The sequence below is a fragment of the Cupressus sempervirens genome, chromosome 7 (genome assembly GCF_028749045.1).
Source record: "Cupressus sempervirens isolate cs-2001-9-10 chromosome 7, ASM2874904v1, whole genome shotgun sequence".
NCBI classification, from domain to species: Eukaryota; Viridiplantae; Streptophyta; class Pinopsida; order Cupressales; family Cupressaceae; genus Cupressus; species Cupressus sempervirens.
This window is the reverse complement of record NC_143124.1, coordinates 504,548,844-504,574,630: the sequence shown is the minus strand read 5'-3', so window position 1 is coordinate 504,574,630 and position 25,787 is coordinate 504,548,844. Positions and strand designations below refer to the sequence as shown.

Here is a 25,787-nt window from a genome sequence, read left to right as displayed (position 1 = left end):
GCTTCTGCATACCCCGCTCTAATCTAGAGTCGGTAAAATTCCTCTGTATATTCTTGGACTGATCTTCCTGCTTGCTTTAACCCATGCATCTTCTTAAACAAATAAAGCTCATAGTCCACAGGAATGAACTGCTTCTTCAATTTGTCCACCATGCGATCCCATCTTGTGATCTCCTCCTTTCCTCTTCTGTTTCTTTCCAATTGGACCTCTTGCCACCAGATTTTGGCATGGCCTTTGCAAACTTAACGCTATTTGGGTCCCTGATATCCTCATACTCAAAGTATTCTTCTAGTTCATTGATCCAATCGATCAACTCATCTAGTTTCAGATTTCCTGAAAATACACCCACTTCAATTGTAGGTCTTTTCCCAAACTTAGTAATGGCCCTAAAAAGCCTTTCCTCTGCATGATTCAGAACTTCTCCGTCAAATTTTCCTTCTGGTCCAATTTAATCTTCTTCGTTGTCATCTTCACTTTCATCACCTGCGGCCACAGTTGCTCCTCTACGGAGCTCCTCCTGCAATGCTTGTACCTGCCTTTGGAGGGCTCTAACCTCCTCAAGATTAATAGCTCTGGCCCTTCCGCCACACTCTCTTCGTGGAGGCATCTTCTTAACTCAAACCCACAACCACACAGTCCTGGTGCAAACTGCCTCACAGTCGACGCTTTGTCTACACAATCAAGAAAACCAGCTCTGATACCACTTGATGGGGAAACAAACCAAGAACAGAATGGACACAACAGAAAAGGGAAATTGTATTAACTGAAAAATAAGCTAGTACATTCAGTACAGAGAAAATAAACTTCAAAACATGCCCTAAGGGCTTACAATAGCATAAATGTGGAGATAATTTTTCCTTTCAGTACCTCCTCTCAAACTCCACTCCGAACTGCCTTTTACAATGCCAGAAAGCTCCTTAAATAGACCCCGGAGGGTTAAGGACTAGGAGTACATTCTAGAAAGTGCTAGTAGGCATCCACCGACCAAATAGAAGGTTCCAGAAGCTGCATTAAAAGTCGACGCAAATCTAGAAGAATCCAGAAACGGCAACCGAACTTCCGAGAGGCATAACTTTTGAACCGTAGCTCCGATTGACGAACCGTTTACATTTCCGAAAAGCTCTCGAAGCGCTCTATAGCCCTATGGACCAGCTCCGCTCATCCCCCATTTTTCGGCCCTTTTTGAGGTCATTTAATGCCCCAAACCTGGCTTTGAAGCATTCTTAGGAGGTCTCCACAACTCGAAAAACTGCAATAACTTTCAAACCGTGGGGCCTTTTGACCTGATTCTTTTTCTAGAATGCTCTAAATTACAATTACATTCATCTAGCCAATTTACACCTCCTAGTTCACCAAAATGATGGCTCAATTACATACTCCTATTTTTTCGGGATTTACACGAACACTGATAGTGGAACTGTGAGAGTTGAAACCTTTATTTGACCCAAATGGGTATCCAAAAATGAAAACACATGAAACAGAAACTAAGTCTAAGTATATTTTTTTGGGTGACATAGGATTGCCCTTATACCTCTAGATGCTCCTGCATCAATACCTGTTCTGAATTGAATCGTGTTATACATGTGTTGAGCTTTTTACCCTATACAGTAAACATTTGGCATCGTTGCCAAACGAACCTGGAACGAAGGAATGATATGAAGATTGATGCCGAATTTGCCAAACAAAGATCGACATAAGGTGAAAGATAAGAATGAACTAAGTATAGCAAAAGAAATTTTAATTTTAACACAGCAAGCAAAGCGCAAATAGAGACTTCAGCAGATTGCCAAGGGGCACCGAAGGGGTGAAGAGGCACAGACGGAGGGAGTGCACTCACCTAGTAGGCTGAGGAGTGCCGAGAAATTGCGGGAAGAAACTCAACAACGCTTGAATTTGGTGGAGGAAACAAGAGAAGAATTCCTTAACCTGTATATGCCGAGGGGAGAGTGTCTAAACGGAAGGGAAGAAACTCGCCCGGCTCGGAGTGCCAAGGGAGCATGAGCGTGGAGTGATCTCTTTGTTCCTGATACACTGGACGAAGAGATACAGGCGGAGAATAGAACGTCACTTGAAGACTTTTCACCAGACAACGCAGTTGTTGGAAACAAGACTATTATTCATAACAGCGTGGAAGACCAGAACAACGCGGGAGCACAGAACAACACTAGTGCACAGAACAACGCGGGAGCACAGCACAGCACGGGAGTCCAAAACAGCGCGGGAGCACAGAACAGCGCGGGAGTCCATAACAGCGCGGGGGCTCAAAACAGTGCAGATACACAAGTACCTCAGAATCAAAGGCAAGTAACGATGGCTGGCCCTAAAGAAAAGTTACCCAAGTTTCACGGTGATGGTTCAGCAGACCCTATCAGACATTGTAAAACGTGTGAGACCATATGGACGGCAAATGGCATGACAGATGAGGATGATTGGGTAAGACAATTTCCAACAACCCTACAGGGTGTGGCGATAGATTGGTTTTCTGACACTAGTCCTCAGAAACTTAATACATGGGAGAATGTTAAAAAAGAATTTATAGCAAAATTTAGATTACTCCAAGATGATAATGAAATAGTGGCAGAAATCTACAACACCAAACAAGGAAAGAATGAGACAGTCCGAACCTATGCCAGGCGACTAAAAGAATTGATCGGAAAGATGGAGAGTCAACCAGTGGATGGGTTGAAAAAACGGTGGTTCGTGGAGGGGCTACGGCCAACTTTTAAAAAGAAAATGAAGATTGTATCACTGTCATCATACACCGGTGCATATACTCGTGCCATGGATTTAGAAAGCGAACAGAAGACGAGTAAGAAGAAGAAACATAAGTCCTCTGATTCAGATGATTCATCCTCGGAGAGTAGTAGTAGTGATGAGGAATCAAACAAGAAGGTGGAAGCACTACAGAAAGACATGCTGCGGATGATGAAAGAATTCAAAAATTTGAAAAAGAATCCAGATACAGTAAAAGGAGAACTGTGGTGTATAGATTACAAGGAGGACGGCCATACGAAGGGTTCATGCCCGAAGAAGCAGTTTTGTGACATCTGCCAGGTGGCAGGGCATTCCCTGAAAGAGTGCCCGTTTAACTTGAAAACAAAAGGACATCAGCAGGTGTTACTAACGCAGGAAGCGTCGAACAATAGCAACAACGCGGGCAATGATGCAACTTCAGGTGGATATTGATATAATAATAGAGGCGGAAGGGGTGGAAACAATAACAATAACAATGGAGGCCGAAGTAGAATACAATATGATGCGAGTGGACGGCCGATGATACAGTGTTGGGCATGTAATCTTTGGGCTCACTTCGCTAAGTGCTATACTACGAAAGAGATGCCGCAGCTACTGTGCAAATGGTGTGGTCTGGGGGACCATGAAGATTCAAAATGTCCAAAGCAAGGCGTGAATTTATTAAGTATTGAAACATGTGATGAAAACGTGTTGGCGATCACACGGGAGCAGGCGAGGAAAGCAAAATATCCGAATGCGGAAGAAGAGAAGGAGAGGTTACAAAAAGCCCGAACAGAGATAGAGAAGCAGATGAAAGCGGAGAAGTTACAAGTAAAAGACACTGCTGAAACTCCGAAGAGAAACTTGGCGGAACAAAACATGGTGAAACAGATAATGCAAACGGAAGTGCCAATTAAATTAAATGATCTTCTCACCATGCCACAACTGCATATGGCTATTATAAATATGACACCGTCCCCGAGAGTAACGGAGGAAGCAAAGGATAGTACGAAAACAAACATAGCAGCAGCAACAGAACCAATGTTATTAGCACTTCCAACAGGTAGACACCCAGCAGTGGTGGAGATGGGCATTCCGGGTACGGTGCTAACGGATACAATAGTAAACGGAGGATCGGGAGTGAATGTGATGCCGGAAGATATCTGGAAAAACCTTGGACAACCAACACTATGGCCACCCATCTTTCAATTACTTACAGCAGATCAACATGGGATAAAACCCTTGGGCACTCTAATGGCGCAGCCGGTAACAATTGGGACACAACCATTTTTACTGAATTTCATGGTTATTCCACTAAAGAGAAGAGGGTACGACGCCATCCTAGGACGGGGGTGGCTGGTGCAAGCTAAGGTAAAGCATGATTGGAAAAGGAACACCCTGTCAATAGAGAAGAGAGGTAGGAGATTTATAATCGATTTGCATACACAGATGGTAGGAGAAGAAGCCGCGTCATCGGACTTAGAAGGCGGCGGCGAGAGTGATGATGAAGGGAAAAAAAGGATGGAACCAGATGATGAAGGGGTGCTAAGAATAGGAGGGTCAACTAATGACGACCTAGATTCAATAAACGGATTGCTACATTGGCAAATGGAAGATTATGAGGTCTTTCCGAGTTGCAATATTTTGAGTATCGAGGAAGGAAAAGAAGGCCATGAGTTTTCGAAGGAGTACAGTGAACTTAAGGAGGGAGAAGCGCAAGTGGATGAAACACCTGCCCATACGTTCAGTACAGATAAACCAATAAAGTATGAAGAGCCAACAGTGAAAACAATGAACTTGGGCGATGAGGAAAATCCGAAGAACATTCTTGTAGGAGATGATTGAAACCCAGTATTGAAGGCGGCAGCATTCAAAATATTCATGGAGTATAAAGATGTTTTTGCTTGGATGTATAAGGACTTAAAAAGAGTACCACCAAAGTTATGTGTCCATCGGATACCATTAATTGAAGGTGTGGTACCCATACGGAAGCAACCGTACCGAAGGAATAAGAACTATGCAGCATGGGCCATGGAAGTTGCACAAAACAGGTGGAAGGTATGGCGTCAGAAGCACCTAAAATTGAACAACTTTCAACCCGGTCAGTTAGTACTGAAGTATAATGGATGAAATGAAATAAGGCCTGGAAAATTTAAAGTTAAATGGGTTGGACCGTATAAGATACGGGAAGTTGGGTATAACGGAGCAATTAAATTGTAAGAAATACTAGATGCCGTAAATGGATCAAAGTTGAAAATATATAGAGAAAGAAAGGATCCTCCGCTGACAAACAATTGAACGAGGAAAAGATGCCTGTAAATAATGTATATATGTAGTGTATATTTTGAAATAAAGTAGGGATGTAAAAATGTGATAAAGTCTAATTTTTGAATTACAGTTGAGAAGATTGGAAGTAGATAAGGAAATTTTTTTTTTTATTGGAGCAAAGATTGTTGTATGGCCTTAGCACAAATGATATAGAGAAATATGAAGAAAATCAAATGATAATAAAGTAAGAAATAATAATAAAGGGAGCAAACAAAGAATTTGAGAAGGAATTATTTGATAACCATACAGCCATCCTGACCGTACGAATCCAAGGAGTGGGAAAAGTAAGACTGTATAGCCTTCCCCCATGACTGGACGGCCCCCTAGATGACCGTACGGCCTGAAAAACTCGCATAGGCTGGAGATATAAGCCCGTACAGTGATACCGTACGGTGAAGAGCAGTGACCGTACGGCCTTGAGGTTTTTTGTTTTGTTTTATAAATGAAACTGTACTAGACCATACCGTACCGTACGGAAGATAGACCGTACGACCTCTAGTGAAAAGACCATACTGTACGATGGAATAGCGAAGGATACAAAGAAAGACCGTATGGTCCTAAGGCAAGTTGAAACACAAAGAATCATTGATGTCTGTACAGCCAAAAACATAAGCAAGGAATAGCGTAAGAAGACCGTACGGCCTTTCCATACGGACTAGGCGACCAGAGGAAAGGGAAAAAGGTCGTACAATGTACGGCAAGGGAGAAGCTGGGATAGCCGTACGAAGGGTATCAGGAAAGGAAGAGGAATTGTTGTAGCCGATTCACAAAACAAGTCTGCAAAAAAGAGGAAGTGGAAGAGCAAAAGAAAGAAAAAACGACGACAGATTGAAACAGTTCGGAATGAGTAATGCATGATGCCAAAGGGAAGGGTAGACATAAGCAGTTGCTAGAAAGAGTGTGGAATCGGAAAAAAATGACAGAAATGGTGTGTTTCATGTAGTTTTGTGTGGGTTTCGGTGTGCCCCAGGACCCCACAGGGGCGCTGCCCCCCGACCCTGCTGGGGGCGTTGCCCCCTAGCCCCCCAGTCGTTGCGGATATCAGTCGTGGAAAGTCTGACCAATTGGTGAAGACTTGGAGCTATTGCAGGCATAGAGCGTTTGTGTACTAGAGGCAATTGGAGTAGGTGTTGGACGTGAGGCTGTCTTGGTGGATGCGTAGAGAGCTCGGGAGGAGCTAATCATCCAGTTAGAGGCAATACAACGACACTTGGCTCTGGGTACTCAGGAGTGGGAAGCAGAGAAAGCAACACGGGTGCCTATCAAGGTCAGCTAAAGAGACAGTATTGTGTTAGCAGAGGCTACAGATGCAACGTGGTTTGGAGACCAGTTTGGTGCAGGCACGAGATGAACATGAAAGTGATGTGACAGAAAAAAATCTATCTTGTTGTAGTTAGTCAGTTAATGTATTTTGTAGTTAATTTGTCTCATATATTTTGTAATTGTCGTCTGGAGACGACTTTTTCTTTTGGGGGGGATGATGTTGTCGGTAAATATATAATGTAGCCGACGGGTAGAGTCGTATCCGAACGGGCGCATGACGCTTGAGTCACCCCTTCGGGAAGATATATGTACATGTCCGAGATGGACTTTGGAATCATCAGTTAGAATCGATTGATCATTATAGTCATTGTAATCGGATTGTAATCTGCAAGTGCGTCATGAATAAAGTACCTGTTCTGAATTGAATCGTGTTATACATGTGTTGAACTTCTTGCCCTATGCGGTAAACACTAAGCAATCGGGTTCACAACCCAAAGCGAATAGTGCAAAGCACATTGAGCAGACAGAATCTTCCTTTTACGCCTTCATGGCTTAAAAACATGCAAATCATGTGAAGTCATATGCCTGGTACATTGATTCAAGTGCCTCACGTCACTTCACCCATTGCAGAGACTGGTGGTACTTTGGATAAGTACAAAGCTCATTTACTTGCGAAGGGCTTTTCTCAGCACCGGGGCATTGATTATGAGGAAACCTTTGCTCCTACTACAAAGATGAGCACAATCGAATTAGTCCTAGCCATGGCAGCATAGTTTGGCTGGAAGGTCCATTAGATGGACGATAAGAATGCTTTCCTAAACGGTGATCTCTACGAAGAGGTCTACATGACGTAGCCTCTTGGTTTCAAGGTTTACGGTAAAGACCATCAGGTTCTCAAATTAGTGAAATCTCTCTATGGCTTGAAGCAAGCTCCTACGGCGTGGTACATAAAAATTGATAAGTACCTCAGTGATCAGGGATTCAAGAGGAGTTCTTTAGACCCAAATTTGTACATCAAGACTACTGATAGTGACATCATCCTTCTGGTTATTTATGCGGATGGTTAGATCATCACTGGTAGTTCGGCATCTTTGATTTAGGGAATTAAACAAAATCTATGCCAGTCTTTTCATACGACTGACCTTGGGCTCATGCATTATTGCTTAGGTGTTGAGGTTTAGCAACAACTTTCGGGTGTATTCATCTCTCATTCCAAATATGTCAGGGCTCCATTAGACAAATTTTGTATGCAGGATTACAAGCCTACATCTACACCCATGGAGAAAGGTCTCAAGTTATCAGCCAAGTCTGATTCCCCTCCCGTTGATGATACTACATAGAGGCAACTAGTAGGCAGCCTCATCTACCTCTCTACTACTAGGCCTAATATCAGCTTCGCAGTCAGCTACATCTCATGTTTTATGACAGCTCCTAAGGCTTATCATTGGATGGCAGCAAGGCATGTGCTTCATTATGTAAAAGGTACTACAGATTTTGGACTTTGTTACCCTCAAAGTTCTAATCCTAGACTCAATGGGTTCACAGATCAGATTGGGTGTTTACCGCATAGGTTAATTGATTTATGCATGCAGACAATGAACAAGAACAGCAACAACAATACTCCTTTATTCGCATATGCCAAGAGATTACATGCAAATGATAAGATGATTTACAATGATCCCAGACGGGGTATAAATACTTCCTGCCGATCCTTCCCGAAGGGGTCCGTCGGCTACATAACAATCCTAATCTACCCCTCAGCTGCAAAATACAAAATCTCCAACGAAATAACCAAGTCGGCTACAGAATGCAAAATCTACCGACGACATCATCCCCCCCAAAAATCAAAAGGCGTCTCTTAACGACTAACAAAATAGGAGACAACCCACATACAACAAAACAAAAAATACTAGAGAGAAGGTGATGCCCCTAAAGAATGTTGTTGCCGATGCAACTCATAGACCTGATTTGTCCGGATGCGCAAATCCTTCTGAATCCGTGTATTAACCTCTATGGCCTCCTTCAGAAGAAGTACCACATCCATAGCCTGTGTCCTTGCTAACTACAACTCCTACTCAACTGCTTCCTTATCTCGCACGGTCGCTTCCTTATCCCGCATCAGTGCAGCCTGCTCAGCTACCCACACTGCCTGCTGGCTGGCCAAATCTGCATTTACCCTTTCTCTAGCCTCCTCTACTACTAGAGACCTCTCCACTGCGACCCTGTTTGCTGTCCTGTCCACCTCCGCACACCTGCGAGCATAGTAGACTTCTTTGTACAGTCCTACTATCTCCTGCGCCAGCTTCTCCATGGAAGTGTTGCACGAACCCAACTCCGGCTCGGTGGCCCAATCCACCAACATCTCTGGTGTCTCAACTGCTAGCCATCCTCTGTCCTCAAAACATGAACGAAACCGCTGCAGGCAAATCCCCCTAATATAAGCTCAAACCCCTCCGCCGAGTCATAGCCCGCAATGCCACATGGTGTCCCTTTTTTAACGCAACCTTCATAGCCCTGAGGTAGTCCCTGCACCTATCCTCATCCGACCCATAATCCTCCTTCGCCACGCCCTCCATCGTCCATTCCTCATCACTATTTTCTGCCTCGTCTGTGGTGGCCATGCCCACATCCGGTGCGGCCTCCTCTGCTCTCGGCACATCCTCGGCCTCTGGCACTCCCACCTCCTAAGGCTCTGCTACTGTAGCTAATACCCCTAGATGCCTGGGGCACTGAATAGACAGACCAACCTCGACAGGGATGAGACGAAACTGCTGTCTCAAGAAAGAACTATCTCTATCCCTCACCTCCAACTGTTTTGACTATGCGGCCTCCATGCTCTCCTCCTGCTATGCTGGCTGGGCTGATTGGGTTGTCTGTACTAGCTCGGCATCTGCTAACAAGGAGGACGAAATAGTGACCACTGCATCACACTCAATCACCTCCAAACAAACCTGGAGCTCAGGCTCCGGCGCTAGCAACTCCACCCTCTACAAGACTGGCTCCGTTGGTGCAACTAGAACAACATCCGTGACGGCCGTGGAGAAAGAAACACCTAGAGTGGTCCCTAATGCAACAACATCTGTCGTCGGTGGGACACCCTCAGCCACTGCCCATGGGACATCTGCTACTGTCGGTGGGGTTATCACGACCGGTGCATGCCGCTAACCAAACGGGGGAACATGTGAAGTGGGGGAGGACAAGTGCGCCGAAGTTGACAACTGTGGCGGGGTGAAAAATGTGGGCTCACTATCTACTAGTTCGCTGCCAACATCCGTGGAAGTAATCTCTTCCTCATACTCAGCCCCACTGCTCTCTGGAGTCTCCTCCCACTCGCTGTCGGTGTCCCCATGAGCCTACAATCCCCGAAATACCTTCTTCTACCCCGCTGCTGTCCCACTCGTGTCCAAATGTCTCCAATAAAATATCAGAGGCTCTCCCTGTGCCAACTTTCCCTGAGGTGGTGCCTCAAAATTATCCATTGGTATTTGATTAACTGTTGCCTCCAGAAACAAACCAATTGCATGGTGCGGCATAAAGAATGTGTGGTGCTAGAGTGTCATGAACTCCTCCATCCTGTCGGCAAGAACTGTAGCCCAATCATACGACGTGTCGTTCATGATGCCATTCATGAATACAATCTATGGCAATGCTATATATATAGCCTGAGTTGCCCCTGTCAGCTTGCTCTTGATGACATCCATAATGCACCTCCAGTGGCCTTCTCGAATAAGATCTCGCCAAAGCCCTTTGAATTTAGACTGCTTGATCACTGACTCCATCTCGTCGGGTGTAAGATCGCGGCCCACTAATCGTATCCAATGTTCTTTCCGTTCCTGAGAGAGCTTGTGATTCTTGATTTCCACCTTCTTCCCTCCTCAGCAAGGGATGCCAAAAACCCTAGTGAAATCCCTAGGCTTAAAGGAAATCATCATCTAATGCTTTTTGTACAAGAATGTGCTGGTTCTACTGTGCCGATTATATGCTTCTATCATAGTTCGTAAAACTGATTCAAATAATCGGATGGAAGAAACCAGAAGCTGGATGGCCCAATGCACCTATGCCCGTATCAAAATCTGTTTAATTAGGTCTGCATCTGGAGTTTCCTGCCACCATTTCTGACACTCATTGCCATTAAGTCCCTCAAACTGAACAGTAAGATGTGTGAGTTTTGCCCTTACTTTCTATTTCTTGCTGCTGGAAGCGAATGGCCCTGCAATGCGGATTCCAGAAGCTAAAACCCTGGCATTCTTTTCCATACTTGTCTTCAGCTGGTCTTTCCACTGCTTCTGTTTCCCTACTGATTCCATATAATAACTGTTTCTTTCCCACCTTTAAATGTAGGGTTCCAGTAGCTTTTGCCTGTCCGCGGAGACTATGCGTAAAATTTCCCCCTTTCCATTGCCTAAGCCATGAGAATCTTAAAACTCATCCATGGGATCTAACACCACCAACTGTCGAGCTCACAATACCTCCGCCAAAGCATATAATGTTACCAAGACTGGAGCCGTAGAAAAGAATGGAACCATGGCCATCAACAAAATTCCAACTACGTGTCTTGCACAAGTCTCCACATAATGACACCTCAGAAGTAGAGCAACAGTCATGAGAATACACAAAGTGCTGAGGGAAAGCACGCCAAGGCTCAGAGAGAATGCGTGTGGAAAAAAAGATATAGCCCACGAGTTAAACACTTGTAGGTTTAAAAGAAAGTCTCTACGGAACTAGGCAAGTCACGGATGCAACAGCTGCCAGATGCAAGGAGGAAGATATCCACGAAAGGAAACCAATCTGTGGGGAGAGGATAAGTGTCCATGGAAAAAAGCAAGCACCCACGGAGAAAGCCTAGCCGCAAGGAAGCGAGGAGCTAGTCCATGGGAAAGACGTCCACGGAAGGCATGGCAACAACCACGGGAAACAGTCCATGGACGGACATAAAATATGTACTGAAATGTTGCAGCGCGAGGAGACTAAGACATCCGCAAAACAACAAGAAACAACCACGGATAACAAAAATGCCCACGTGCACCAACCTATCCGCAAGAAAGACATCACCCGTCTGTGGAGAAATTAGATACAAAGACATCAACCATCCGCGAGGAAGGAAACATCCTCGGAAAGGAAGTCATGCGCGGCGAACCAAAGACGTCCGCGGAAAAGAGTAACTGCGGGAAACAAAAAGAAGCAGTCTAACACAAACCCGTCTGTGGAAAAGACACCTATGGCCTTCAATTTTAAGGTTATGGAATTCAAGATGACTCTCATAACTCTCCATTATTCCTTGATAACAATGCAAGAAAAATGATCCAAGTCAAGGCTTGGGATCCATACAATTTGTCACAAAAGAAAATAATAGAAATAAAAGAGACAAATAATTGTATCTAGGAGGAAATCTTCTTCTTACAACCATTCCAATGTTCACGATGCATAAAAGAGGCAAATAATTGTATCTAGGGAATTTTTTTTTTCTTTTTTTTTTGAAGAACAACTCAACTCTACCTCCGGACTCCATCATTCTCTAAGGGAGTCATTCCAACTTCATCCTTTTGCGATTATGCTGGAGTCTTCCTGGTATGGTACATTTTTAGATTAGACCCATTCACTGTCTGAGGCACCTCTTGTCTGTCCAGAGTCCACAATTTTATTGCTCCATTGTCACCTACCTCCCGAATCTGGTATGGCCCAACCCATCTGACTTTGAATTTGCCTGGTTTGACTTTGTTCCTTCCATCATACTTTAACACCCACTGTCCCGGCTGGAATTTGTTCAGTTTCAGGTGTTTGTCATGCCATGCCTTACGCCTGTTCTGCATCACCTCTGTGGCCCACTGTGTCAATAACCGCTTCTCAAGCTTGTTCAATTTGTACAGCCGCTCCCTTAAGCTTTCCATGTCGTCTAACCTATTTTCCAGTGCTATCCTCAGGCTCAATATCATGAATTCCATCGGTACCACTGACTCCTGCTTGAACATTAATTGGAAAGGTGTCTGCCCTGTTGTCACCTTCTATGCTGTGCGGTATGCCGACAGAGTAGAAGGTAGCTTTTCCTCTCAATCCTCACCTTCGACTGCACAAGACTTGTAAATAATTGATACCAGGAACTTGTTTGTAGCTTCGGCCTGTCCGTTTGCTCTCGGATAGTATAGGCTCAATAATGAATGGCAGATCTTGAATTTAGTGGTTAGCAATCTAATAACATGGTTAACAAAGTGTCCACCCCTATCACTTGTTAACTATAATGGAATTCCGTCCCTAATAATGATCTTCTTGTAAAAAAATCTTACTGTGCTGACGGCTGAGTTATCCGGTAGTGCGCATGCCTCCACCCACTTGGTCAGGTACTCCGTTGCGACAACAATGTATTGACACCGCAGGTCTTGCTCACCTTCAAAGGTCCGATGAAATCCAATCCCCACCGTTCAAAGAGTTCCTATGCGTGTGAGGGATTGAGCGACATAAAGTCTCTCTTCAGCAGCTTCCCGGCTTGTTGGCAAGTGTCACAACCAACAACCCATTCCCGTGCGTCATTGTACACCGTCGGCCACCACAGTCCTACCAGTAGTATCTTCCACACCATGGTGTCGCATCCCATATGTCCACCTGCTGGTCCCTCATGTGCTTCCTTCAATACTTTCGGTATTTCTTCCTCCAACACACACCGTCTGAGGATGTGATCCAGCCCCATTTTGTACAACAATCCATTAATCAACTGAAATGTGCGGCTCCTTAATACCAATTTCTGTTTTTCACTCTCTGGCATCTTCGTTGGTGGCTGTCCCATGGACAAGTACTCCCCAATACTGGTATACCATTTTGGTAGTACTGCAATTTGGAATAAATGTGCATCAGGGAAGTCATCATTCACGCCTCTATCTATTGGTTCACCTATTTTAATCCGCGACAAATGGTCCACACTAACATGCTTCTTGCCAGCTCGTACAACAATTTTGAAGGTGAATTCCTGTAGCAAAAGGAGCCACCGACTAATTCTTCCTTGAATAATCGGTTTATTTACGAGGTACAATAAAGCTTAATGATCGACATAGAATACAAACAATGTCGCCAACAAGTAGTGTCGAAACTTCTGTATTGCGTACACCATGCCCAATGCTTCCCGTTCCGTTGTGTTGTAGTTCTGTTCCGCTCTTGATAACAGTCGGCTGGCAAAGTATATCGGGTGATCCAAGCCGTGGTTGCCTGTCTGCGTCAAGGTTGCTCTGATCACATAGTTGGATGCGTCAACATGAACATGGAATTCCTTATCCCAATCCGAATATGCCAAGATGGGTGTCGTAGCCAATCGTACCTTCAGTGCTTCAAATGCCTCATCATGTTCCCTCTCCCATCTAAATGATTCTGCTTTGCACGTTAATCTGTCTAGCGGATATGATACTTTGGCAAAAAAATTGATGAACCTTCTGTAATAACCTGTGTCCCAAGAAAGATTTTACCTCCATTACATTGGTAGAAGGCTGCATTTCCAATATTACTCTAACCTTGTCCGGATCCGTCTTTAATCCCTCTTTACAAACACTGTGTCCAAGCAACCTTCCCTGTGGAACCATAAACCTGCACTTCTTCGGATTAAGGGCTAGGCGCGCCCGTCGGCATCTCTCCATACACTCGCCCAGTGTTGCCAGGGGTTTGTCCTCAGTGCTGAATACCGACCAATCATCGAGGAATGCTTTGAAGTTTCCCACAGACATTTTGTCAAAGATATGCAGTATGATATGCTGGAATGTAGCGGGCGCATTGCACAAACCAAATGACATCCATTTTAATGCGTACACTCCATCTTCTACGACAAATGTCATCTTCAGTTTATCCTCCTCTGCAATTCAAATCTGATTGTATCTGAAAAATCCGTCCATGAAAGAGTAAATCTCACATCCAGCTGCCTCCTCCAAGATGTTGTTCGTAAATGGAATTGGAAACGGATCTTTGATCGTGACTGCATTCAGGCATTTGAAATCAACACATATCCGGATCTGGGTGATGTCCTTCAGTGAGATTAGTATGGGTGACACCCATTCACTAGTCTGCACCTTGAAAATGATACTGGCTTCTAGCATCTGATTGATTTCCTCTATAACCCGTGCCACATAGTTCTTATTCATCCTGTAGGGTCGCTTCCGTACCGGCACTGCTCCTTCGACCAGCGAGATGCGATGCACACAGAACTCGAGAGGTACTCCCTTTAGATCCTTGTATGTCCATGCGAATACATCCTTATATTCCAAGAATATCTTTAATGCCGCTACTTTTAATACTAGATCCCAGTTATCTCCTACCAATATGTTTCTCGGTTCGGCTTCGTCTTCCAAATTCATAGTTTGCAATGTGGCTTTGTTGTATTTGATGGGCTCCCCTTCAGTGAATGCATGGGCGGGTGTCTCATCGAACAGCGCATCCCCCTCTTTCATTTCTCTGAATTCTCTTGGAAACTCATCTCCGTTGTGGCCTTCCTCTATTGTCAGTACATTGCAGCTCTGGAACAATTTGTAGTCCTCTATTTGCCAGTGGTAGAGACGATTGATCGAATCCAAGTCGTCATCCATTGATCCTCCTTCCAACCACAGGACTCCCTCCTGATCCGGTTCAATACGCTGCCTCCCTTCATCTTCCTTTTCAGAATCTGATGACAAAGCTTCTTCTCCCACCATCTGAGTGTGCAAATCAATAACGAATTTTCTCCCTTTGCTTTCAAGTGATAAAGTGTTTTTCTTCCAATCATGTTTAACTTTGGCTTGAATAAGCCATCCACGGCCCAGAATGGCATCGTATCCTTTTCTCTTCAGCGGGATCACGACAAAGTCAAGCAAGAACGGGTATGTGCCAATTGTAACTAGTTGTGCCATCAGGATGCCGAGAGGTTTTATGCCATGTTGGTCTGCTATCAACAACTGGAATGTAGGTGGCCACAGCGTCAGTTGTCCTAGCCTCTTCCAAGTATCCTCGGGTAAAATGTTCACGTCAGACCCTCCGTCAACAATTGTGTCCGTCAGCACACTTCCGAGAATCCCCATCTCGACGACCGCTAGATGCCATTCGGATGCAAGGGCGAGCAACATTGGGTCTTCTCCATTGGCAGCAATTTCCTTCGCTCTTCCTAGTTCTCCTGGTAACTTGGTAGTTGGTGCGATATTTGTGAGTGCGGACCAGAGCTGAGGCATTGTGATCAACAGCGTTGATTTTGATGGGTACCTCCGTTTGTAGTATCTGTCGTACAATGTTCTGTTCCGCGCAATTCCTTGGTGAGGTGCCCGTGGTGTCCTTCAACTGAGATGTCTCCGCATTTGTTGCTTTTTTGATTTCCTTCCATACTTCTTCCAGCCTCTTTTCCTTCCACGGGGTTGGGGTATAGTTTTGCTTGTTTTAGTGTGATTGCCAAAACCTCCTCTTCGTCCATCCCAACGATGATCAGATTTACTCCAGACTTCGGGCACTTGGGATCTTCATGATCGTCGAGTCCGCACCATCTGCATAATAATTTTGGTGTGTTTGTCATTGAATAATCCTTGGCAAAGTGGCCCCACAAATTACAGGCTCGGCATTGAACGATCGGCAGTCCATTCGCATCATACTGAATTCGACTCCAGCTGCCATTATTATTGTTATTGTTTGCATTATTGTTGTTCTGCCCACGTCTATTATTTATGTATCCTCCGGATGTGGCACCCTCCGTGCTTGTGTTCCCACTTCCTCCGGATGCGGAAGCCTCCTGTGCTAGGAACACCTGTTGAGGTCCTCTGGTTTTCATGTTGAAGGGGCATTCTTTTTTGGAATGTCCCATGATCTAGCAAATATCGTGGAACTAGTTCTTTGGACAGGAGCCCTTTGTGTGACCTTCTGCCTTACATTCCGTGCACTAGAGCTCGCTTCCTTTTGTCTCTTTCTGCATGTTCTTAAATTCCTTCATCATATGGATCATGTCCTTCTGGAGAGCTCGGACCTTTTTGCTACTGTTTTCCTCATCGCTGCTTTCTTCTTCTGAGGATGCATCGTCATCTGACTCAGAGGAGCTACTCTTCTTCTTCTTCTTTTTCGTCTTTTGCTCACTTCCAGTGTACGCTTCAGTGTATGACGATGGTGGCATGATCTTCATTTTCTTTTGCAATTTCGGGTGTAGGCCTTCAATGAACCACCTTTTCTATAATCCATCAACCGGCTTATTCTCCATTTTGTTGATCAAGTCCTTCAACTTCCTGGCGTAGACTCAGACTGTTTCATTTTTCCCTTGTTTTGTGTTGTATATTTCGGCTATGATTTCATTGTCATCGCAGAGTAGTTGAAATTCCGCAATAAACTCCTTCTTGAGGTCATCCCAAGTGGTTAATTTCTGGGGATCTGCATTGGCAAACCAATCAATTGCAACACCCCGTAGGGTGGCCGCAAACTGCCGGACCCATTCATTTGTATCTGTTATGCCATTTGCCCTCCAAATCATTTCGCATGTTTTACAATGTCGGATTGGATTGGCCGTACCATCACCATCAAATTCTGGCAACTTTTCCTTTGGTCCCGCCATCACCACTAGATTTTGTGCACGGGCGTTGTTCGGTCCTGCAACACTGGCATTGTTCACTCCCACACCAGCGGTCTCAACAGCTGCGAACGTCTTGCAACATTGGCGCTGTTCACTCCCACACCGGCGGTCTGTGCTCCCAAACCGGCGATTTGCTCTCCCACACCAGCGGTCTCAACAACTGCGAACCTTGGTGAAGAAGGATCTTCTGAAGTTGTCCCTTCCAAAAGTGTATCCCAAACAAAGAGTTCACTCCACACTCTTGCTCCCTCGGCACTCCGAGCCGAGCAAGTCGATTCTTTCCCATCTGGATTCTCTTCCTCGGCAAATACAATTTCAAAAACTGCTCCCTTGCTTCTTCCACCAACTCCACCCGCTGTCAAGTCTCCTCCAATAATTCTTCGGCGCTTTTGTGTTCGTCGGCAATCTTCTGGAACCTCCTCCTACGTTCGGCTTGCTGTGCCAACATTAAATTTTCTTGCGCAATACGTATTCCATCCTTTCCCTTTACCTTATTTCAACCTTTGTTAAGCTGATTTGGCATTAATCTTCATTCCTCCTCTCCAAGTTCACAGGGCAATGGCACCAAATGTTTACCGCATAGGTTAATTGATTAATGCACACACACAATGAACAAAAAAAGCAATAGCAATACTCCTTTATTCGCATATGCCAAGAGATTACATGCAGATGATAAGATGATTTACAATGATCCCAAACAGGGCATAAATACTTGCCGCCGAACCTTCTCAAAGGGGTCCGTCGGCTACATAACAATCCTAATCTACCCATCGGCTACAAAATACAAAATCTCCGACGGCATAACCAAGTCGGCTATAGAATGCAAAATCTACCGACGACATTGGGCAAGCTTTGTTGACGATAAAAAGTCAACTTCTGGATTTGTGTTCAGTTTGGAAACCAGTGCCGTCACATGGACCATTATGAAGTAGTAGGCAGTTTCTCTTTCCTCTACAAAGGCCGAATACAGAGGGACAGTCAAGGCGGGTTGTGTAGTTGTTTGGCTTCATCGGGTGCTTGGGGATATGCAAATGTCACCAGCAAGACCGACCACTTTGTTTGTTGATAACGAAGGCGTTAGCAAGCTAGCTCGTAATCCAGTCTTCCATGAACAAACCAAGCATGTGGATGTTTACTGTCACTACATATGACAACTAGTTGAAGACGAGACAATAGACTTGCACTATGTTCCCACCACAGATCAGACTGCAAACATTCTCACCAAGCCTCTTGGTCCTGATAAGTTTGTCAAATTTAGAGACCTTGGTTTTGTGGATAGATTAACCATTTAGGGAGGGTATTACGATAATAGATAAGCGTCTATTATTAGTTAATGGTTATCTATTTGTAATCTATTGTAAATATTAGAATGTTTCTAATATTTAGTTAGCTATAGTTATCTGTTAGCTTTCTTTCAGCTAGAATAGAATACTTCTATTCTTTACGATCATTTCCTAAGGAAAAATCGCTTTGTTCATTTGTATATATAGACCTATCGGTCTTTGCTAATAACAAGAAAATATTATCCAATTACTTCGTAATAGTTAATATAATTATAATGATATATATACATAACTCTAATTAAGTTTGCTATTATATTAATTATGTTAATGAATAGACATGTCCCATGTAGGGATATGTCTCTTCTCGGTTTATTACTCATACAAATTCAAAGAGATCGATGTATTTGGAAAACAAATACCGTAATGGCAGTTCTTAGTACATTTGCAGCGATGCTTGAAAACCAACAGAAATTACTGTGTGCAAGAATGTGCAAGTTGCATTGAGTTGCACACAAACCAAAGATGTGAAGGGCATGGTTGCATAGGTCCACCAATTGTTGAACATAATCATAAAAAAGCACCAGAAGCATATGCATGCAATAAGACAGATGAAAAGAAAAATGCATACAATGAAGCACGTTGCATAGGGGAAAACAAACGTGTAATACATTCCTTTTGGGTGATGCCTGATTATTCAACCTCTGGGATACCCCTACATTGATTTCATAGTTTCTAAAAGAGGGACTATGAATATTACTTAAATTAAACCCTCTTCATATTCATGAACATGTATTTAGTTTTACAAAAAGACTCTAGACAAGGTTTGGTAAGACTAAATTAAATATATTTCTGGGTTCTACTATACCATTGTACATTTAAGATTAAATTCATATTCAAAATCTGTTTTCTACCTGAAATCCTACAAAATGTACATTCCTTTGTGAAGTTGATCTCATTTTGTCTGGAAAATAGCCATATCAATGTTTTCTCTTGTAGTTTTGTCTTTAAGAAAGGGGTGCTCGTTAGGCATGCCTTAAACGTATGCAATATAATGTGATTGGTTTAGTATTGCTTTCTTCCTTGGGGATTGTTAGTGTTTCATTTGAACCTTTTACTTCACGGATTTGCAGTCTAGGGAGTCTTTCCAAGTGTAAATGGATGAGTTGTGGTACTTTAGTTTTCCTGTTGCAGGAACACTCTAGCTAAATGATGATCCAAATGGCAATTATGGCATCTAAATTGCTTGAATTGATACAATGGCCATTCGCATTCTCTGCCCTCCCATGTCATGCACTATCCTATGCTGGAAAGTCCACTCTAGATCCACATCTACATAGCTGTGTGCACAATTTAGCACCTCAGGATTTTGTGTGAGCTTTGAGGCTGCGCATAATTCCCTATAACACAGTCTACCTTCTTGAGAGCAGTTTATTGCCAATATTCACATGACTGCGGGAGAAACCTGACCCATGCTGGCATTGCTCTTGGGAAATCATCGGTTGGATTATGGGATGGGCATCAACGTTTCATAAAGAGTCTTCAAAAATAATAGCCCTCCATCAAATGTCTGGTATCTTTTTTGTATGCAGAAAACAAGGAATTGCCCTTTTACAACCATTAAAATGCCCAGCAAGTCATAAGTTCTCTTCAACCTACAATATCATAGTTTTTGGTCTAGGGAAGGGTTTCATTAATCTGTAGATCAGAGTTATTTTTCTTTGACATTCAGGGTCTTCCTTCCGCTATATTAACCATGAAGTCATTTTTTGGAAGGTACCCTATTTCAAGGTAGCATCCATTCTATTTTATTTGAAATATAGCAAAATACTTGTTCTTCTGTCCTGACATTGAATACCACCTTGAAGATCCTCCTTGCAGGTCTGTGGTGCTTATCTTGAAACATAAAATCAGAAATTTTTGTTTGGGTTTTTTGTGGTGTTACCAGAAGGAAAAGTAATGATTAAATACAATCAGCTGTTGGTGCTTCGGCAAAAATTGGAAAGATCTGATGGCTGAAATAGCCTGCTTCAGAAGATGGAACAGTTATACAGGTGCAATAATTAAAGAGAATGAGCTAACCAAATTATTTTTCATTATAATCATTTACAGCCAATAATATAATTCTCTTTAGAAGATTTATTACAATGAAACATTATATGAAAATGTGAAAAATATATTTGACATACAAAATTCCACATCAAATTTGAAAACCTCCATCTCAAAATATTTTTCATATGAAGAAAAACTCAGACACAAAAATGATCTTACATCATGCAATCCAAAACAAGTTCACGATAATTTTATTTTCTCATTTCTATACAGCAATCTCATTGTTAGGCACAAAAACAAGGAGAAACAAACCTGAGCCCAGTGGGTGGGTTCTTCTTCTGGAGCAGTTGATAAAACAAGAGAAGTAGATTTTGCACGTTTCCTGCTTCTATTTAAACTATCATTCAGGGATAGGTTGATTGAGGATTCGAATTGGGCATCAGTATGAGTTATTGAAGGCCTTTCAAAGGTGACATCAAACCATAATGCAAATCCATGAAGAGGTGCTGCAAAAATATCAATTATGAGACCAACAGTGAGAAATCTGTGTGAATTTGATTTTGATCTTAACAAATCAGTTATCACTCTAGCCAGAAAATATGATATCTCAATAAAACTCAAGCCATACGTACATAAGAAGAATTCACTTATGCTTACGTTGAACCAAGAAAACTGTAGTTGAAAACTTGCACCAAATTATGAAAATTAAGAAATGCATAGAACACAGTTTTATTAAATAGATATTGAATAAGGTTACATGAAATCAATTGTTTACCCAGTTATCAGCTACAAAGAACGCAAAAACAAGTAAAATGGTTGGTACTTGCAATCCTCTGAAAACAAGTCAAGGTAAGTTTGCATGCCAAATTCACTAAGTACTTGGAAATCACCAGTGGCTGAAAGCAAGTCTTTACAAGTTTGTGTAGCACATTTTCATGCGTACTCAACTCAAAACATGTAAAAAATGAATCCTGACAAGTTTCTGTGTTGGACTCACCATAAGAGTGTACAACTCAAACAGAGTATCAATTGGAATATAGGTTGAACAGGGAAACGTTGGTTTGGACACTAAAATGATGAATAATGTTCCCTAAGCACTAAAAACTAAAAAATATATTGTTTTCTGCCCTTTTTAAAGCCTGCAATGCTCTAGCATTTCCTCACACAATATCTCGATCTTGGTTTGAGAGAATTTGAGCAATTAGAAGTATATTTGAAGACCGAATTTGTACAATTTTGGTTTCCATGTCAGAATGCTATTCTTTTCTTTTATTTTTCCATTTCTTTCCAAGCATGCAAATTCTTTACAATAGTTAGAATTAAGTTTTCAAACCTGATTTTCATACATTCAATTCAAAATTTAGTAAATTTTAATGTTGATTGAAGCAGTCTTTTCTGAACAAAATTGTCGTTTTCAGGGTTTGATGTTTAGGGACAAAAAATTGTTATTTGGGTTAAGTTATTTACCTCCTATTCATAAATATTTGCTATACATTTTATATGAATTTAGTTTTATTTCACGTTCAATCCTCCTTTTTCTTTTACTCAAACATAAGTTAACAATTCAGATGTGGGCTCAGCTATGGGATCACAAGTTTGGCAAAATTCTTTTTGGGGGGTTGGGTTCATTTTGGGTTCATCAATTTAAATCTATATAAAACTTAAAATATATAGATATTTGCAGCAGTAATTAAGTTCAGAATACAACACTACACTAAAATAACATACCAAAATACAATGTCAAATTAATAGTTAAAACTTGGCCGTCATGATATATATAGAAGTTTTAGTTCAAATATAATAATGCCAATTGTGAACAATCAGCCATCACTGATCAAATATAATATGAATCATCAAAATTATCATTATCCTCTATATGTAGTGGTAAGTTAAAAGAACCAGGGGCACTGGTACTAGCAGCTTCATGCTCACTAGTGGCTTATAGTCATCATCAACCTCAAGCATGACAAAGTGAAAGAAATTGAAGCATCTAACTCAGTATGCTTGGGATCGATAGCTCAAACCCTCCTCTCCCATTCCTTGTAGACATTGTCTTTTTGTGTAATGAGCCACGAGTTAAAATGCACAAACATCAATTTAAAAGAACCATCTTGGAGTGTTTCCTATTGTGCTTTATTGAGTGGATGGAGGAGCATAATCTCCAATTCCTCTCAAATGAAGATGAGAAAAACCTATCAAGACAAAATTAGAGAGTTGAGAACTGAAGATAAAATTTAAATATAAATAAAGCTTAAAAATAAGAGGAATTTTTTCATAAAACTTGCAATAAAAATTTGATAGCAAGTGGTTGTAGGGGCAAGTATAAGAGCATAAATCATTTGGGGAATAAATCAGCTACCAAAGGAGTAGGATCTTTTGAAAAAATCATCAAAAAGTGGGAAAAATCTGGATTTAGAGTTTAGTTTTTTTAGGGTTCCTGCTTTAAAGGATTTAGGAGACAACGGATAAACAGAAAAACCAAGCAATTTTTGGGCACTATTTAAGGTTTTTCCTAGAAAAAAAATTCGTGAATTAATCATAGATTTTACCAATTCATTGCCAAATATCCCAAAAGTCATTGACCAAAGTCAACCCCAAAAACCAGATTTTGGGGTAAATAAATAGGCAAAATGTCTAATCAAGGATTAATTGCCATTCATTCCAAATTTATGCTTCTATGGGTGCAAGTATAATTCTACATTGAAGTACCACTATGAGCATCAACTATAAACTTGTCCCAAAGAGCATCAAGACCACTATGTGCATGCAAAACAAATGAGCTCAGCCTCGCTGCATGCCATATCTCATGATTACAAAAGGTTTTGTAATGTTTTGTCTTGTACCCTTGACCAACTTCAAGATCTTTATATGGTGAAACCCTTGTGTCACTGCCACCAATAAGGATCAAAGTACTATAACATATGGGACTTAATGAAAATGCAAGAGAATGGTGATTTTGTATCATTTGTCTACTATGATTTGCTATATTTTTTTGAATGATTTTTCTTTGGGATCTAACTCTCTTGAATTTTTTTATGATACTCATATTCACAAACATTGAGTTGATGCAATTATACACCTCACACAAACAAGGCCTATGTATGTTATTACAAGGAATCATGCCCAATATCGGGCCAATTAAAACGAGGAGATACTAAATACAATCCCCACAACTATCATCTAGGAACATGTTCTTCCATTTGTTTTCCATTGTATATCTAGATTGCCTCAATATGGTCCCAATAGGGTTGATTAACATGTTAGATAGTGTCTCACAAACCTTCACAATTCATCTCAACAAAATTGAGTTGAAGGAAAAATAGATCTCAGCAACCTATTTCAAAGTTAAAATAATAATGAAAAAATATTAAAAAGTTTACTAAAGAAAAACACATTTATTATTTAACTTACCTTCGATAACTTCAATCTTGAGAATTGTCTATATATCCTTCTGACATATGATACTTGGTGATGAACATTTGAATATCTTTGCCATTAGCCTACCCCTTTTTATCCATTCTATTGGGAGTTAGTGTTGATGTGGACATTGGACATTAAATTTTACGTAGGCATTTAAATTTGTGTTATGAATAAGTGTTACATCCCAATTTTTGACCTAATTTAAAATATAGCCATTGAGGTTCACATGAAGTCAGTTGACAGTTAAATTTGTTTTAATCCTGTGAAATGGTAAGATGGTTAGTCATTATAATTTCATGTGAAGATAACATGCTAGTTGATTATTTATCACGAATTCATGGAATTGAAAAGGTGGTTAGCTGTTATGATTATTTATAACTTGTTATGAAAATATGACTTAACTGTGGAAAATTTCCTTGTAGAAAGCACATCAAAGGGGTGGAAGCATTGTCAAAAAAAAGAATTACGCACAGAAGCATCACCATCATTGGGCAAATGGGTTGAGGACCTAGTGACTTGAACATCAGGATACAATCAATGAAACCGCATGAGCTATTAAATAAATAATTTAAAACATAGAATAATTTAATTAAAATATAATGCATATCTCAAAGGTTTTGATGATCTTTCTCAATATTATTTTAATTTATACCTATGTACGTACACATAGAGATAAATATAAAGTGACACCATAATATTATCTTCTTTATAATATAATGATGCTACCTCACAAATAAATTTATGTGTACGTAGATAAATAAAAAGACTGAGAATTTCGATTTTAAACCTTCAAATTTTCTTCCACCCTTTATTTCTTTCCTTTTTCCTTATTTGAAACTGATTGAACACTTGGCACATTTACTTGGCGTCCAAGAGCCAATACATTTCCTTTATGTTACAACTTCTTGGAAGCCAAGGAGTCACATTATTCATTATATATTTTGAAGTCGAAGGAGACAGAGGGCAGTATTTTTATTTCATGGCACCCGACTTCTTCATTACTGACCACATTTATCATGGCTACTGATAAGCTCTATAATTAGTAATCTTTGCAGTCTTTTCCAACCACGATTTCTGATTATTCAGAAGATCTGCGGAAATCATGAGCAGCAAGTAAAGGTGTGGCAAGTAGCTGAGTGTTCAACAAGACATCATTTTCGAATTAATCCAAGCTATGTGGAATACCCGAATCCAATATTTCAATTCGATTGTCTTGAATCAAATGGTGCAATAACATCGAATTTCATAGCAGCAAGTTTCAGCATTTACCGTGATGATATCTTGTTTGATTTTACAAATTTAAACTTCTTTTAATTTAGCTTTGTTCATGGCAAATGATAGCCAAGTAACCATAGTATGGATCCATAAATCATTATGCCAATGGATATTAGAATTGAACAATAAATTCTGCAATCTTTTCTCTCAAATCATAGGTTGTAAAAGCTAGAAGTACATAATCAATCATGTTCAAAGCATAGCTGTATATTTCTTATCATTTCCTACTGGTTTCCGATTTCCATAACAGCTAAACTGTAGTTATAATCATTGGATAGAACCTCTTGAAAAAGAATCACTGAAGATGCAATAAAATCATGATCTAAATATATAATTTGGAAATAAGAATCAATGATATTTCTACTATTAAGAACATATTCTTTCAAGTCACAATTTGTGATAAGCTGAAAACATATAATATTCTTTTATCAGATAAGGATCAATAGAAAGAGCAGGTTGCTCTAAGATTCAAACACCTAGGACTCGCCCGGCTGTATAGCCAAGGAAAAGGGTGAATAGGTGAGAGAAAGGAATCTGCAATAACATGAAACTGAGTCAGATGTAACATAACAATGTTTATTATTTTTAAAGAAATCATTTAATAACTCATGCATAATCTTGTTTATTGTATTCTCCAGCTGTCGAGTCGAGTGGTGTGATTAGATACCAGAATGCTCAATGGATGACAAGGTGTTCCATGTCTATTCCGAGTAGGGAGGGCCTTTCTCGTTAGAGATTGTGTGGGGATAAGTTATGGTTCGAGATTGGGTGGTTAAGCCCCTGAAAATGTTTCCCCTCTCCACAAGATGTCGAACATGCATTAGATAAAGATAAGTTATGCAATCAAATGTTTGTCGGAAATAGGTATTTTTACTTTGATGATGTATGTTCAA

The 25,787-nt window shown here is 41.3% G+C and overlaps 1 protein-coding gene across 1 annotated transcript in view; it reads right to left on the bottom strand.

The window, feature by feature from the left end:
- Positions 1 to 25,787, bottom strand: part of LOC149547740 (putative protein arginine N-methyltransferase 6) — a 244,732-nt gene that overhangs the window by 52,251 nt on the left and 166,694 nt on the right. Inside the window, exon 11 of the mRNA XM_089791807.1 lies at positions 20,512 to 20,705. Coding sequence (XP_089647933.1) covers positions 20,512 to 20,705 — 194 coding nt within the window. The remainder of the gene's footprint in view (positions 1 to 20,511; positions 20,706 to 25,787) is intronic.